Source organism: Nuphar pumila, chromosome 15 (assembly GCF_984573655.1).
Source record: "Nuphar pumila chromosome 15, dmNupPumi1.hap1.1, whole genome shotgun sequence".
Taxonomy (NCBI): Eukaryota; Viridiplantae; Streptophyta; class Magnoliopsida; order Nymphaeales; family Nymphaeaceae; genus Nuphar; species Nuphar pumila.
In genome coordinates this window covers 7,861,982-7,878,874 of record NC_143263.1, presented here as the reverse complement: position 1 = coordinate 7,878,874, position 16,893 = coordinate 7,861,982, and the positions used below count along the sequence as shown (strand labels likewise).

Below are 16,893 nucleotides of genomic sequence, written 5' to 3'. Positions count from 1 at the left end.
ATTTTCAATAGGAGATATGTTTTTTAAGGAAGAAGATGATATTCTGTTAATAAGATGAATTGCAGTTAATGTAGCTTTAACCGAAAAAAATTTAGGTACTTGTTTTGTAATAAGTCCTTATTGTTTCTATAATATGGTTATGCTTCTTTTCAGCTAAACAATTTTGTTGAGGGGTATAAGGACAAGATTTTTTATGTGTGATACCGTATAGGTCTAGGTAATCTTTAAATTCTTTTGATAAAAACTCTCTTCCTAAATCAATGCAAAAGATGAAAATATCAAACTTCAAACTTATGTTTAAGGAAATAAATCCAAGTGTGTCTCGTAAAATCATCCAAAAAAATTACATACTACATAAACCACCATTTCATATAACAGGTGCAGGTCCCCACACATCAAAATGTATTAACTCAAGTGGTCAAGAAGAAACAAAGGTTCTTTCTTGAGATGGTAATTTATTCATTTTACTAATAATACAATTTTCACATGTAAAATTTTCAAAATTACAAAAAAAATCATCTTTGAAAAAAATTGAATCTTGGATATACTAGGATGGTCAAGTCTCTTATGCCATATATCTAATTCCAATTTCTGAACATTGCAAAAAAATATATTATTGGGTATATCCAAAAAAATCATGTAGTACAAGCCTCATTCTTTATGGTCTTCCCCAATCAGCTTCCCTGACTGGCGATCTTGCACTCGACAACCACGAGAGGAGAAGGAAACATTAAATTCATGGTTAGATAATTGAGAAACAAATAAAGATTTAAGTTTAATTTAAGTATATATCTAATTTTTTGAATACAAAATCTTTTTGAGTTTTGAGAAATGTTTTCAAAAATTTCTATTCCTTTTATCTCAAGAGATATTCCATCGCCAATGAAAACATTTGACCCACTTGAGTTATAACATTCGGATAACATATCACTATTTGGTGTCATATGAAAAGAGGAACCTGGGTCAAGAAGCTGAAAAGATTTACAGGGATCAGATGTGCTGAAGGAAGAAACCGCGGCTCCAGTGGATGAGGATGCTCCTTTGAGTAAAGGTTGAAGAGTCTCCACTAATTGTGTTAAGGACATGTTTTCAATAGATGGTTCACTTGACTCTTGTGGAGGTCCAAGAGAGGCAACCTTCTTCTTGTAAGGTTTCTTCAATTTAAGACCATATATTTTTATGTGTCCCAGTTCACGACAATAGTAGCAAATAACTTTCTTTCTTTCATACTCATTATCTTGCTTCTCATCATTTGGCCTTTCATAGTGTAGGGGTTTGTAGGTACGAACATAGTTTCTCCTATACTCCTTTGCAACCAATAAAGTTGTATATCTCCTTCGAGTGTGACTTCATTTTCGAGATCCAAACACCTCAAGGTGTAATGATCATCAAGGAGAGGATGGAGGAGGTCGCAAAGCAACATACAGGATGAGTCCAATAAAGCACGCAGAATGGCATGTGGTTTCTGAATTGATAAAGAAGGAGCAGTCTTGGCTATGTAGTCAAAAGTGCTAGGTGCCTCCTAGGTGGGACTAGTTGATCAATTAGGAACACAAAAAAAAAAATAAGACAAATAGAAATTTATAATCATTAATTTTAATAGAAAAGATGCATTAAACATGTAATTAAAAGACATAAAAGAAATTATAATTATAACTATATATATTCAGCAATAAGCAAAGAAAATATACATTGTGTGTGTGTGAATATGTATTTAACAATCAGTACAGCATACATATATCTGGAAAATATATACAGTAAATATGAAAAAAAAAGTCACAAGAAATCTAATATATATATATAAGTTTTTTTCTTTTTCTTTTTCTTATTCTTTTTCTTTTTCTTTTTCTTTTTCTTTTTTTTTCCTTTTTTGGGGGTGTTGTTGATGGACAAAATTCAACCCCCTTTAACTCAAAAAGCCGTAATTAAAAAAGAAAAAAGAGGGAAGACGACTAGTTGGGGACTAGTCAGTCGACCAGCACTTAGCCAACTAGGAAGCCTAGGCTAGATGCTAAAACCAGGATACTACACAAGCTGCTTCTTGCAGCCTGCAGGGTGTACCTTTTTCCCACGGTTCCCTGTAGACAAACAGGACCCCTTAAGCGGGCAAAGCAATTCCGGAAACTAAACAACGGCCAACAGCTAGCAGGTTATATGTTACGAAGAAACCAAATACAAGTAGGTATGTAGATCGTACCAACAGCTACTGGATGATATGTTACAAAGAAACCAGATACAAGTAGTTACGTAGATCGTACATATCTATATGTGTGCGTGTATGTATGCATGTATATGTCGTATATACTGAATGCACATGTATGTACGTATGCTTCTATATGTATGAACGTAATACATATGCTATCTCAAAGAAGAAACTGGATACAAGTGCCAGTACGAGCTTCCGATTTCTTCATTAACGTAATGAAACATCAATACCAACAACAAAGTCGATAAGCCACTAAAATTCAACTCAGTTTGGGGTCATAGTCATACAACCAGCAACCAAGAGCAATTCGCGCATAACCAACTTCAATCATTCACTCGCACAATAACAACGTTTCGATTACCAGAAACACAGACGAACAGTCAAACAAAACACGTAAGAATTCCACAGGACATAACAAAAACACCATTGTCAACAAGCAACGGGCCACCAAATTGAAAGAAAACTCCATAACGAGCAAAAGGAACAAGAGACCCATCACGATCAAAAGAAAGAAAGCAGAAAAACTCACGGCTGGGTGGGATGTATCTCGGTATCAACCCTCGTCTTCACAGCGATAAGCAGAAGCATGACGATCGTCGGAAGGAGCACCTACAAAAGTGAGAAAAAGAGCACAAAAACCCCAGCACTCTCAGTCCAGAAGCAACATCACCATCGGAAAGAAACCCTAATTCCCCAAAACCCTAGACGAAGCAGAGAAGAATGTGATGGTCGGTGGGAAAAAGCCGAACCTCGGCCGCAGTAGTTAATGGATGGCGACACTTGAGCAGCCAATTCTTGCGCAGAATCGCCTTGAGTTGTCGACGAGAGCGCTCGTCCATCTCCGCCCTTTCTTCTTTCTCCCCCCCGCCACTCTGAGAATCCAAACGGTGGAATCTAGAAGGAAGAAAATTGAGAGAACAGGAAGTAGGAGAGAGAGAGAGAGAGAGAAAGAGATATGATTAAAAAAGAGAAGGGAAAGTTGAAGATCGGAGGGCCGACGGTGGGAAAATAGTTTCTGAAATGAGTTTCACGCCTTCGTTTCGCGGGTCGCGTCATGGGAAAGTCGTTGCATTCCCCGTTTTTCTACCCGCGGGACTTTGGCAACATTCACAAATCTTGTTCGCGGAATCTTCGCGCGTTATTTTGAAAAAAAAATGAATTAATGTCACGTTAAATCATGAATTTCCAAAAATGTATTTTTTTACAAGATCGTGTTTTTTAGATTCTATAAACTTTACATGTATTTTTGGGTAATCTTATTTCTTTCAGCTCTAAAACGATGTATTTTTTCATTAAACAAAACATCTTAAACTCGGCTCATTTAACTCGGGTTGATTACAGGCTCGAACTCGGCTTGGCTGACAACAAGAATCAACCAAGCTTGAACACTTCAAGTTCATCTTGTTCAACTCGTTTACCAGCAGACTATGTCCATTTCATACAGGTTAAGTTGGGATCTTTTAGGCCCAACTTAGATTAATACCAGCAGACTTTCGTAATTCATGTATCCAAAACAAATTCAATAAGGATTTGCCTGTCTTCGGATTAAATATACCCGTGCCTCGGCTAAGGGACACCTTAAACTTAGGGTTGAAAACCGTTCAGATATGGGCCGATTCATAGTTGACACAACACTAGTGGATCCGATCCGACTTTTAATGAGTAGGTCTTGTCCTAGATCTGGATCCGACTCAACACGCATGGTAGAATTTCAGACCCGAATATGACAGATCTATCCCCTTTTCTATTAAGATGATTTTCACGCGAAATAGATAAAATGGGTACGGCAGCCCTGGTTCTGACCCTATTTCATACCTGTATATTTATTCATTCAATTTTGACCGAGACCCAACAATACTTGTTTTTTTTTGTTGCTCATATTTGACCCGAAATACCTTCCATCAGGTCTGACCCACTTGCACGCTACACTTTCTCATAGGTCAGGCTCATACTTGAAGTTTTCAACGCTGGCACAATGGAACGGAAATTTTCATTCAACAACCAACCTTGCATGTTTGTTTTGGTGGCAGGTGAGAAAGTAGAATACAAGGTCAATATTGTCATTTACTTTCAAAAGATTAAAGGTACAAGCAACCACCTGTGGCAATCACAACCACAACTTTAATTTTTTCATGTCCTTCTAACCTTGAAAAAACATATTGAGGGATGGGCATCCGGCACGGGTGACCTTAAGAGCTGGGCCCACCGAGCTTTAAGTGCAGTCTCCGGTTTTGGCCCGGTTCTTAACGTACACGGGTTTGAAGAGCAGTTCATGGCCTGACTCATTAGCTCAACGGGCGTGGGTCAGGTCCCAAATCTATTTGTAAATAGTAATAATTAACAAGTTTTCATACACTCAATTAATTATCTTTTTAGTTTTCATAAAATTAATATTATTAATTAAGTAAATAGTAATAATCACCAAGTTATTGTATAATAATTAATATTTTTAATTTTCAAGTTTCGGCCCAGTACCTAACAAACCAAAACCTAAAACCTTAGCCCAAACTCGGCCTATGATGGGCTGAGTCGGCTTGACCCATCAGACTGCCAGGTAGGAATGACAGTGGATCGGGAAAAATGAGGCCCCTTCCCGCCTCACCCCGTTTGGACCAGGGATGAAGGTTAAAATCCATCCTCGTGTGGGGATGGACTTACACTTTCCCCCACCCTGGCCCATCCCCGCCTAGCCCTGCCGCGCCCCATCCCCACCTTGCCTCGCCCAGCTGCCCCATCCCCAATCCTTGTAAGGGATGACAATAGACCGAGGAGAAATCAGGCTCAGCCTCTCCCCCTTTGGACTAGGGATGAAAGACATCAAACGGGGATGGAGGCAAGGGTGAAGGTTAAAATCCATCCCTGTGCGATGATAGAGGTTCAGATTTTGAAACGGGGCAGAGGTGGAGACCTTGTCCCCCACCCCTCCCGCTGTCGATTGCCATCCCTACTGCAAGGCCCGTTGCTCACTCCTAATTCTGATTTACAATCACTAGTTTCAAGACTCGCACGGCATGACAAACATGCACTTTTCTGAAATTCCTTCTATGCGCCATAATTTTCTTAGAAACTGTCCTATGCAACCACATGTGAACATCCCTCTTTTGAAAAATTGTGATTCTTGTTGGTTTCCTGTATTGTCTTTTGAAATAAAAAAATACATGAAAATGGGTTATTTAAGAAAAATGAGAAAAACCCACCGAACTTTTCATTCATTTACTTTTACAGGCATAACCTTTAAGATTTTACAAAAACCCATCTAATTTATAAAAATAATTCTCAAATACCTACTTTTACAAACTCAGGTAATGGTGGCCATCGGGCAGGGCTGCTCCCAACAAGCCCCATCTATTAACTGGGTCGACCTTAAAAAGACCAGCCTGACCTAACCCAAGCTTGGGCTCAGGCCTCAATACGGCCTTCTGGCCACATGTCCACCCCTAAACTCAGGTGGGCTTACTCATGGTTAGATAACATAAAATTACTTAGTTACCCTTCTCTTTTTTACGATCCATTTACAAAGGATATGGTCAAAACAGAGGGTCTCTCCCTCGTCGACTGCTAAGCTTGAGTCCTCTTCTTGCCTATCATCGAAGTTGTTTGTATGAGCACCAGATTACCCTCTCTCGCTCTCTACTCAAGGGAAACTTTAAAAGTCAACAGGATGGTAATGGACTAATAGACATTAAGTTTGATCCAAACGAATATCGGACGAACTGTCTGAGCCTTTCAAAAAGTTCTTTTGGTAATTTTAAGAAATTGGTTTAAAAATTGGATAACGAAGCTCATATTTGGATTCTGATATTAGATTCAGATCCGAACTCGAGTCAAATATATAAAATAAATTTAATTTCAGTAAAATCTGAGAAATAAACTGGAATTTAAATTTAAAAGTGACTCAATTACTCAAAAAAAGAAAATATTTACATCATTTAAAAAAAATTTTTGAGGTATTCACAATTAGTTATTCCAGGCTTCCAACTCTGGCTATCTCAAACGATCTAATCAAGGTAGGAATAAGAGGCATCTTCTTCCTTCTTACTTAATCCAAAGAATTATCTCGAAGAACCAAAGCTAGAAGTTACTTCTTTCTTCAAATGGTTTAAAAATTTTAGGCACGGTTGCAGTAAGAGAGATTTTTTTTAAATGTAAATTTTTTTGGCATCTAAATGCTTTGAAAAAGTGAAAATATGATTATATTTCATTTAAGACAAATAACGTTGTTTTATTTAATTACGTTATATTTTTTAATTATAGAAATACCCAAAATTGCGATGCTGACAACAAACGAAGTTTGGTACTTTTGGTTTGCACCATGGTGGCAAGTACTTTGCAAATTCTTTTGAAAGAGCCACAAACAAAATTAAACAAACTAAAAATTACAATTTATGTAATAAAAATTTAGAACAACTTGACAATTATAAAAACAAAATTTATTCATCATAGTTTGCCAATCACAATTTTTGCGGCATTTAACATGGTGACTGAAGCAATCTTTTGGTGATATTTTCAAAATGTTGCCGACATTTGTCACTATAGCTTCTAACTGGGATACATTATCGCTGCTTAAAGACTTTAAAATGCTCTCAGAATAAATTGGGAAAATCTGGTTTATGTTGGTCAAAGTCCACTGTTTTATTTATCATAAATATATATTACGCAGGTAATTAGGTAAAGCTGGCTTGACACATGCACAAGGCTTGGTAAAAAAAATATCTTGTTTTAGAAGTCGTAGGGCTAAAATAATTCCACATCTAGTTTGGAACTGTGGTCTAATCTTGGTCGTTGGTTGGACGACTAGGATTGAATGCAGGATGAAACACATCCTATGTCAAATGATAGGGTTGGTACTCGACATGTCTCATTTAGGATTCAATACGGCAGATTTCCCTGCATACATATAAGAAAAAAACAAATGAACCATAAAATAATTATTTTATTATAAAAAAACAAGCAATTTGCTGGGCAAACCAGCCATCTGTTTGCGATCCATTCTTTCAATGATCATTAACTGTCACAATGAACTAAGTTGATAAATATTGATGGAATACTAAAGTATTTCGCTAATCACTTGATACAAGTGCATTTGTTCATGATCATGGTTTAAATACATTTTTTTTATGAACCCATAAAAATATAGGTTATTATGAGTGGTGGTTCAGGTTAAAACAAGTTGTTTTAGCCTTGTATTTTTATTTTTATTTTTATCAATATAAATTGAGAAATTTTGGTTGGTGGAAGGTACATTTTCTCTTCTCTCTTTTGTTGTTGTTACCAAGTTATATTTATTATTTATTACCTATATTTGGGTTGAATAGTAATGTGAGGTCGGATAATACTTAATATAATCAGCTTGCAAAAGCCATAACTTTGCAAACATATGTCAAAATTTCATATTTTTTCATGTGTTAAAAAGCTTATTCAATTCTCTAAATTTTGTCCGCCAAAAACTAATTCATCTTTTATATTTAAAATTGCATGACAATCAAATGGTTTCTATTTTAGTAGATTTAGTTGCTTATTTAAATAAGTTTGATCTTAATTAAAATCATGTCAATGATTGTTGATTATATATAATTACATATTTTTTATAATTACAAGTATAAATTATTTAAAAATTGATCAATCTAAATATGCTTAGATATTTTAATTGATTATTTATGGTCTCTTATATTGATTTATATTTTCAATTTGACCATGAATATTTCATTTGCATATTTAAATTAATATGTCATATGAATAATGTATAGAAGTATATAGTCTCTCTCATTAGTATGAATATTTCAAATAAACAAGAATAAAAAAATGTGATTATTTTTAATAAAAAATATCTTGAACCAGATCTGCGTCTCTTGTTGTGGTTTCTGTGTTCAGATCAGACATGAAAATGACATGGTGAAAATTTTGGATGATCTTTCTGCACTGTAGTTTTTGCCATTGTATGCTCATGATATTAGATGGTTATTATTTTGGTTTTGTAACTTTCACAAAGCTTGCCTAATTCTTGTAATTGCTATTCTGAATGCAATAAACCGATACGCAAGATATGGATGATGTTATACACAGGTCTAATGCTCTTCTTTTGTGATAATTGCAGTCGAAGCCAAAGGTATTGAGAATTTAGTAATCATAGGTTCTGGTCCTGCTGGCTATACAGCAGCAATTTATACAAGCCAAAGGCTGGTACACCCTCGTGAGGTGGTACTAGTCCAGCTATTTTCCGGTCAGTGACTTGCCAGAAAATGGCCGGCCATTTTTTTTTAATTTTCCCTTTTGCATGTTTTTGTAAATTTTTACTTTTCGGCCAGCCACTGGCCATTTTCCGATCAGTGGTTTTGTTTATTTTTTCATTTATTTTAAATTTTTGTCATTTTCCGGCCATCCACTGGCAGGAAAATGGTCGTGCTGTTGTTTCCCTGTCCAGGAGGCATCAGGCTGGCCATTTGTGGCCAGTGACTTGTCGGAAAATGGCTGGGCCTATTTTTTGTTTGATTTATTTTTTCCTGTTTTTTTAATTTTAGGCCATTTTCCGGCCGTGCACTGGCCAGGAAATGGCGGATGTTGCGTCGTTAGCATTGAGGCATCAGCCCGGCCATTCTCTGGCCAGGGGAAATGGCCGGCCTATTTTTTTTTTTTGGTTTTTTCCTTTGTTTTATAAGCTTTGAAAACCAAAACATAGTTTTTCAAGGTTCGTGTCATCTAAAACACCAACAAAACCTGACTTTTGGCAAGCCAAGTTTGTCAGAAACCAGGTTTGAAAGCAAAACCAGGTTTCTAGAAAACCTGGTTTTGTCTCATGTCAGCTAAACACAACCCAAGCTTGTCAACTACCAACTATAAAACGGATCTAGATCCGATTCAAAATGCATGGCAGAATTCTGGATCAGGATATGATAGATCTAACCCCATTTGCTATTGGATACATAGAAAGCTGGTCAAAGTGGGCTCCAGCTTTTCCAACCACCTACCACTTTTGTGTCCATTCATACGTCCATGACCACATGGGCTGAACATGCGTGGCAAATCCGTGCCCATTCCCATGTCTTTTACATGGGAATGAAACAAACGAGGCCTTAGAAAGTGTAAAGTATGGAACCTCAGGCACCTGAAAAAATATGATTCAAGTTGGTTTCATGTACTGTCTTTTGAAATTAAAAAATACTTATTCATCCTCATAAAAATGAAAAGGGTTGAATGTTTTAACATATGATTATGAAGGTTTCTTCATGTTTTCATTAAATACGAACGTGCATGTGTTTAACATGCTTGATTTTATAGGAATAGGCTATTGAATCGTCTGATTTTGACGCAGGTAGGCTTTTATAAGGTTTCAAAATCAACAATCCAATTTTTTTATAAATATTCAAGGCTTTAAATGATATTTAAAAAAGAAAATGATTCAAGTATTGTTTCCTAGCAAATCGACTATATCAAACACATCTGCAAAAGGCCTATTCACTTGCAGTACACCAGAAAAGTGGTAGGCAGCTACTACTTTTCCTATAGGTAGAGCTTTAATTTAAAAACAAGCCCTGGTAGAATTTATCATGAGATTTCAAAACCTTGCAATTTTTTTTGAAAGAACCTCAGGCAAAATTAATTAAACAAATTAAAGTTACAATGTGTGATAAAAATCTTGAAAATTTTGAGAACTATAAAACAAAATGTATTCATCATTGTTTTGCTTATGAGACATTTAAAATGGTGACTCCATATTTTCGAAATGTTCGTGACATTTGTCACTATAGCATCTAACCGGGACACATTATCACTGCCTAAAGATTAAAATGTTCTCAAAGTAATGTGGAAATCTGTCTTATGTTGGACAAAATCCCTTGTTTTATTTGTCATGAACGTATATTATACTGATGTAGCTGGCTTGACAAGACCAGGTACAAAAAGGATCCCATACTAGCAGTCGAGCTGATGCATATGGACGGCTAGGATCAATAATCCACATATATTTGAGAAGTGTAGTCAAATCTGGACATTGGTTGGGAGGCTAAGATTGAATGTATGACATCCTATGTCAAATGATGGTATCGGTATACCACAAGTCTTGCTTAGGATTCAATATGACAAATTTCCTCACATACTAATAAGTAGGGGTGGCAATCGGGTCGGGTTGGCGGGTTGGCGGGTCAGCATACCTCAACCTGAACCCGACCCGTTTATTAAACGGGTCGGCTGTGGCAAACACGAACCCGACCCGTTTAATAAACGGGTAACCCGACACGACCCGCCAACCCATTTAATAAATGGGTTGGGTCGGGTAAACGGGTTTTCAGGTTCGCGGGTCAGGTTGGCGGGTCGGGTTGACGGATCGGGTTGGCAGGTAGGCAAGTTGGCGGGTCGGGTTGGCGGGTTGGCGGGTTGACCCACCCGCCTAACCCGTTTATTAAACGGGTCAGCCGGGTTGGCAGGTTGGCATACCCCCAACCCGAACCCGACCTGTTTAATAAACGGGTTACACGGGTCAACCCGTTTATTAAACGGGTTGGCTTAAGCCCAACCCAAACCCGCCTAAGAGGCGGGTTGGTGGGTCGGGTTGGCGGGTCGTGTCAGAAATTGCCACCCCTACTAATAAGATAACAAACAAATGAACCATGAAATAATTATTTTATAATTAAAAAAAGCAAGCAACTTGATGGACAAACAGCCACCCGTTTGACATCCAATTCTTTCAATGAGCATTGTCTAACCATTTCAATGAGTGCAGCACAAAACAAATGCTAATGACAAATTGCCCGAATAAATCTCTGTAAAATCTAAACTAACTAGATGTAACCCATTGAGACCTAAGGTCCAAATTCCCCTCCAAAGAATTATCCTACGGCAATCAACTAATGAGGAACCTAGTAATCGAATCAAAGATGGGGAGGGGTGTCCCTAGAAGGAAATGCTTGATGTAAGAAAGAGCTCTGCCTGGCTGATAACTGGGAACCTCATGCCCTGCTCCCCTTATAGTCACAAATGTTAAATTGCCCTGATAAATAAATGTATATCCTCCAACCTGCAACAAAAGTTAAGAGAAAAAGGGGCATAAAATCACCAATCTTGGACAAAATGATAGAACACACTCTCTCTCTCTCAATATATGTCCATGCTAAATGAAATATGCTAAATGGGTTTTTTGGCTCATTTGGTATTTTCTTCAAGGTTCCGACCCCATATATGTGTTGAGCATGGTTGATTTACTAGGAATCCACACCCGGATTATATGTTTTCGACAAAAAAAATGATGTTTGGAGCCTAAAAATTTTACAAAGATTTTGGACCATTGATTTTTCGAACTTTATAAAAACTCACCCATATGTCGGAATTGAATGCTTCAATAGATCATATGTTTTGGATGAAAAAAATGATGTTTGGAGCCTAAAAAATTTACAAAGATTTTGGAACATTGATTTTTTGAACCTTATAAAAACCCACCCATGTGTCAGAATCGGGTGCTTCAATAGATGATCCCTATAAAATCAATTACATAAATCACATCCGTGCGGTCAGAATTTAAAGATAAAATGAAAAAAGCTAGAAAAACCCATTTAGCATGTTTCATTTAACATATTTCATTTAGCACAAATGTATTACCCCTTATATATATAACTTTAGCATACCATACCTCTTCATTGAAGGCCCAAGGATACCATGGTGTAGCAACTGGCAATTTTAGCTGGCTTAGAGAATACCTTGTTGATGTGACGGGCACCCTAGCATCGGTGTCCCCACTGTACCAAGAAAAATGGCGTTAGAAAGTTGCCTTCTTCAGTGACATAATGGAAAACAGAGTGACTTGTAGATTTCTACAAACAGTTGTGTCTGAAAATAACTATTTCACTCATAGCTATTTATTCAATCAATGAGGATGTTTAATTATGGTGAAAAACTGGTTTTTGGAGTTTTTTTTTTTTTAATCTGATGGTACCTATGTGTTCTATATGTTTAACAATTAAAAATAAGTAGAACATATCTAACATGAAAAATACATTTCCAAAACCTGGAAGTTTTGATTTCATGTTGGTGGCAGTGAGCTTTTGATGTATTTAGATTGACAACTATGGTTTAACATATAAAGCATGAATTTACTCAATATAGAATAAATTGAGTGAACAACCAAAAAGAAAACTTTTCCAAGCTTACCTAAACACCCAAACCCTAATCCCATTCTCCATGAATTCTTTAAGAAGAGGTAAGACTGTCTCCGCACTATCACTCCATTCACTGATCACATCACTGCAATTTTCACAAGATGATCACTGCCAATTAACAAAAAAATTGATTGGGGAGGAGAGAGGGACCAGATTCAGTGATCGGCCAAGTAGCTTGTGCGGGGACGTGGCTATAAGTGAATGGGCTGAGTACCTTTCAAGGTAATTGGTTTCTATAGTACCTGCAGGCAGACCAGCGCCATTCGAGTCCGGTGACGTTGGCATGAAGGGCTTCTTGTACACTTGGCAGATTAAGATAGTTGTCCACATAGTCATCAGAGCAAGGGTCGAAATTTGCCTAGCCAAACACAAAAGTCATTGTTAGTGACATAAGAGAGAGAGAGAGAGAGAGAGAGAGAGAGAGAGAGAGAGAGAGAACATAAGACAGACAAAACGGGTGCACGCAGGAGCCGCTGGCCCAGAAGAAAGAGAGAGAGAGAGATTCACCAAAGAGTGTTTCTTTGTAGAATGACCATGACATAGTGGAGCATAGATGTTGTATACATCAACATTTTCTATAAGCGTCCATGCTGCATTCTGTGCCTTGTTGCACTCGTCATCTTCTTGGGGGATGTGGGAGGGATAGCAATTCTCATGGATGGACTGGATGGTTTCATCGGATATCATTGCATGCGTCCAAAAGTAGTCATACATCCCCTTGTCATCACTCAAGTCATTCAGCACACCATTGCCAATCTATAATTTCGAGCATAAAAAACAAGTAAAAATTAGTTTGGACGAGAGAAAAGTATTTCTCTAGCTAGCATCACTTTTTATTATCCACATCTGTTAATCATGCTTGCTGATTAGGGCTGGTAAATGAACTGAACGAGCCGAGTTCGGCTCGTGAACCCGTCATGAGATGAGTAGAGCCGATCACAAGCTGGGTCCTTTTCTAGGAAAAATGTTTCTGAAGTGTTTTTTCATGTATAAAACCTAATATGTACATGCATAAAATATAAAATATATTTATATATAATAATGTTATATAAAACAAGCTTATACGAGCCAAGTCAAGTGGAGCTTCCCTGTTCATACTCAACTTGTATACCTAAATGAGTTGACTTGTAGCTCAGCTAGACGAGCCCATTTTACAAACGGAGCTGTGCCCAACAGCGAACTGCTCATCTCCTTTACCAGCCTTATAAACTGATGACAAACTCATTTAGACCAAGAAGCAAAAGTTAGTCTTCAGAGGAGACTTCACTGACGAACCACTATCACTAACGAGAGAGAGAGAAGAGAGAGAGCAATTCTGAATTCCAAAGTTAGAGAAAGCAGTGACCTAACAACAGGGCCCTGGCAAGACCTCAAGTGCCTTTCTCATGATGCTAAACTTGATATTTTTTTCATTGCACATCATGCTTTTTCTTTTAACAAAAAACTTTGCATATTCAATCTCAAAAGCTTCCATTAAAAGAGAAATCTCAAAAGATATTGCATGTACCTAGTGCAGCCTTTCAATGGGGAGGGAAAACAGAAAAAGGCTTACACTGATTCCTTTGAGGTTGATAGTGATAGTTCTCTTGGGCCACTTGTTGTTCTGGAGGATGGTATGAGCCAGTTGAGGCACATAATGCCCTGCATAACTCTCTCCTGCAATGAAGAAATCCCTGCCCTTGAAATCTGGAAACCTCTCCAACCAATTCACAAGAAAAGCATAATTATCCAAAGCTGTATGTTGATCTCCATTGCTGCTATAATCTTCTGTAGTATTTGAATAAGAGAAGCCCACTCCTGCTGGCGATTCCACGAACAAAATGTTTGCCACTGTACATCATAATGGAAAGAATGTGAATTAGTACATAGAGAAATATATTAAAGATCCAAATTCACTTTCAAAATTCAATCTGTTATATGAGAAAATATATGGTGGTTCTGAGCCATGATACAGCCATATGGTGTGTTTGTATGGATCTAGCCGCATAGATTTGTTTAACAAGCATTATTAATGTTTAATATACCATCAAGTTCAAATTTTGAGATGGTGAAAGACTGACAACTCAACTTATAAATATATAAGTCTAAAAATCGTCTAAAACATCATCTTGGAATACATAGTAAATAGAACATTAGAACACGCTATAACGTGATCTAAGAGAGAGAGAAAGATTTGAACCCTTTTTTTTTAACAAGTGTCTCCAAAGTGATAGCTTAACACGAGGCATTGAGTTCCTCGGGTATAATCTCATTTGGTAAAATGTGAGAAAAGTTGGGGCAGAAGTATTCCTGAGTGTGTATGGAGAGGAGATCTAGTGATCTGACCCAGTACTTTGTAAGATACTCGGTCCTATCAGTGGATCCCATGATTCCACCCAGTTGGAAGGAGGGGGCAGTATGTGTGTGTCTCTTTATCCAGAAAAGTGAGTTAATTTGGAAGATTGCTGGATTCAACATAAAAAAATTGTATTCAAACGCAATATGTCAAAAATCAGTCAATGTATCTTTGCCACATATACTGAATATCCAAATCTTCCCCATTTTAACTGGGTGCACACAAAAAAAAACAAAAATTAACAAAGAAAAAAGTGGTGAGACGTACCATTGTTCCAAGCATACTTGTTTCTGTAAAGAGTTTGGCCATCACTAACAACTCTAAACGGTCCTAGTTCTTCCATGGCTCCAAAACCCAAAGAAGAGCATCCAGGGCCTAAACATATTCAATTTCATGCATCAATATAGGCACGCCACACACACACAGGAGAGAGAGAGAGAGAGAGAGAGAGAGAGAGAGAGAGAGAGAGAGAGAGAGAGAGAGAGAGAGAGAGGATCCTATCGTCTGACATGATGAAGCAGGTTATATGTTTCCCCCAAGAACATGCAGGTGGGTGTTCTCGGGTCTGAATGAGTGCCACTTATGTAAGCACGTGGGGCTCATTTTCTCATGTGTGTCTGCATCACTTAGCATCAAAGTCCGGTGCATTTGCAAAGACTTAAGTACCCTTTCCCGCCATTAGCACCATGAAACGATGTTTCAAGTAAAGGACAAAAATGTCCTCTCACCAGAGTTTGCAAATAGTTAAGTACTCTTTCCTGCCATTGGCGCCATAAAACGATGTGTAATTTGTGTTCCGGGGAGAACACACAACACCCTCTCCTGACATGATGAGAGAGGAGAGAAAAAAGATGCCCTCTGACATATGTTAGAGGATCTTATTTTGATCCTAGCCATCCAACTGATGCATATTGACCGCTACGATTAGTTCACATCTAGGTGAAAATATGGACTAATGCTAACAGTTGATTGAACAACTAAGATTTAATGTAGGATGTATCTGAAATTACCTCCATTAAGCCATAGAAGAAGAGGTTTAGACCGACTGTTGAATCCAACAGCTTCCACAAAGTAGTAAAAAAAGGCTCGCCCTGCGTCTTCATCCACTGTGACATACCCAGCATACTGCTCAAAGTCTACATTAGGCTGCCCTGGCAATCTCATAATCCTGTCTTTCTCCTTCAATCCTTGTTGAGAATAGACCTTCTTCTGAGAGAAGAGTGCTTCCAAAGTATCCAATTTGGCATCTTTAACAGCACCCCAAGATCTTGTGTCGACCTTCCCTTCTCTCTTGGCTTTCCTAAGGCGATCAAGTGCATGCGTCTGGCGACCTTCGCATGTGCTCGAGATCAAAGAGACCAAAACCAACAAAATAAGACCACCATTGATGGTTTTCCCCATTGCTGCTGCACTATTAGGGGGCTATACGGTGACTTACACGACCACTTTGTGAAACTTTGCTATGGTTTGCTTTGGTATCTCCTGTATTTAAAGTGGGGTTGTGAGGAAGAAAATTGCTGATTTTGTATGGCTTGGTTTTTAGTTATGGTAGGTGTCAATGATGTTGCCGTAGATGAATAGGTATGACTTGTAAATGTAAAGAGAAGGTAATTGTTTTGAGTTATCATGTATCAGGATGGGATATGGTTCTCTGTTCGGTTGGTTTATCAAATTGGCAAGTTTCAACGAACCCTTGCGTTTGAATATCTGTTCCGATTTTTATGGCGAGGATCCCCATTTTCTCTCTCTGTTAGAATCAGGTTGGTGAATTCCAATCTCCATAAAGAAATATTTGAGTGAAGGTTGGTATCTTTGTTGGTAATCTCTCTCTCTTTAAGGATCAAGAGTTACCATCTGGTTACCTTTTTTTACCATCAACAAATAAAAATAAAAATAAAAATAATTTGCAACCTTTATGGCTTGATTATATCCAAATCAATTAATAAAAAACAGGTAGACATTGATAAAAGAGAAGAATTGATGGTAACACGACTTTGATCAGATCCCTCTTGATCCACCTATTTGTTATCCGTTTTTCGGGTAGGCATCCTACTTGCCATCCTGATCAAAATGACTATCCGGTAAAAAGGAGCCCCAATTAGGCGATACGCCACATCACTGATCATCACTATCCGTTGCCGTTACTACTGCTGTTAGGGTGGGCCCACCTGAATGTGCAAACGGCGAAGATCCCACTCACCATCCAT

The 16,893-nt window shown here is 37.8% G+C and overlaps 2 protein-coding genes across 6 annotated transcripts in view; both read right to left on the bottom strand.

The window, feature by feature from the left end:
• The window catches only part of ABCA1 (ATP-binding cassette A1), a 198,441-nt gene extending 195,268 nt beyond the window's left edge, over window positions 1-3,173 (bottom strand). For all 5 annotated transcript variants that reach the window (XR_016428135.1, XR_016428136.1, XM_089990662.1 and 2 more), the window contains exons 1-2: window positions 2,956-3,173; window positions 2,736-2,815 (exon numbers count right to left, since the gene is read on the bottom strand). Coding sequence is in view for 3 of the 5 variants with exons in the window: in XM_089990662.1 (XP_089846788.1) it covers window positions 2,736-2,815; window positions 2,956-3,045 (170 nt within the window). In the remaining 2 variants the exon portion in view is untranslated. The remainder of the gene's footprint in view (window positions 1-2,735; window positions 2,816-2,955) is intronic.
• A 7,869-nt stretch (window positions 3,174-11,042) lies between these two features.
• Window positions 11,043-15,895, bottom strand: LOC149814361 (serine carboxypeptidase II-3-like). The gene is made up of 8 exons (XM_089989940.1): window positions 15,697-15,895; window positions 14,954-15,061; window positions 13,904-14,181; window positions 12,859-13,107; window positions 12,594-12,709; window positions 12,344-12,436; window positions 11,826-11,931; window positions 11,043-11,216 (listed from the first exon to the last, which is right to left on the bottom strand). The coding sequence occupies exons 1-8, from the start codon at window positions 15,848-15,850 to the stop codon at window positions 11,043-11,045; spliced, it is 1,278 nt and encodes a 425-aa protein (XP_089846066.1). The 5' UTR covers window positions 15,851-15,895.
• Window positions 15,896-16,893: the final 998 nt, after the last annotated feature.

Excerpts from the sequence above, each read along its gene's own strand:
- LOC149814361 (XM_089989940.1), bottom strand. The coding sequence starts at position 15,850 with ATGAGATTGCCAGGGCAGCCTAATGTAGACTTTGAGCAGTATGCTGGG. Across the intron at positions 12,710-12,858 it reads CTACAAAGAAACACTCTTTG|GCAAATTTCGACCCTTGCTC; the intron begins GTGAATCTCTCT and ends GTGTTTGGCTAG. Across the intron at positions 11,217-11,825 it reads CTTGGGCCTTCAATGAAGAG|GTTGGAGGATATACATTTAT; the intron begins GTATGGTATGCT and ends CTTTTGTTGCAG.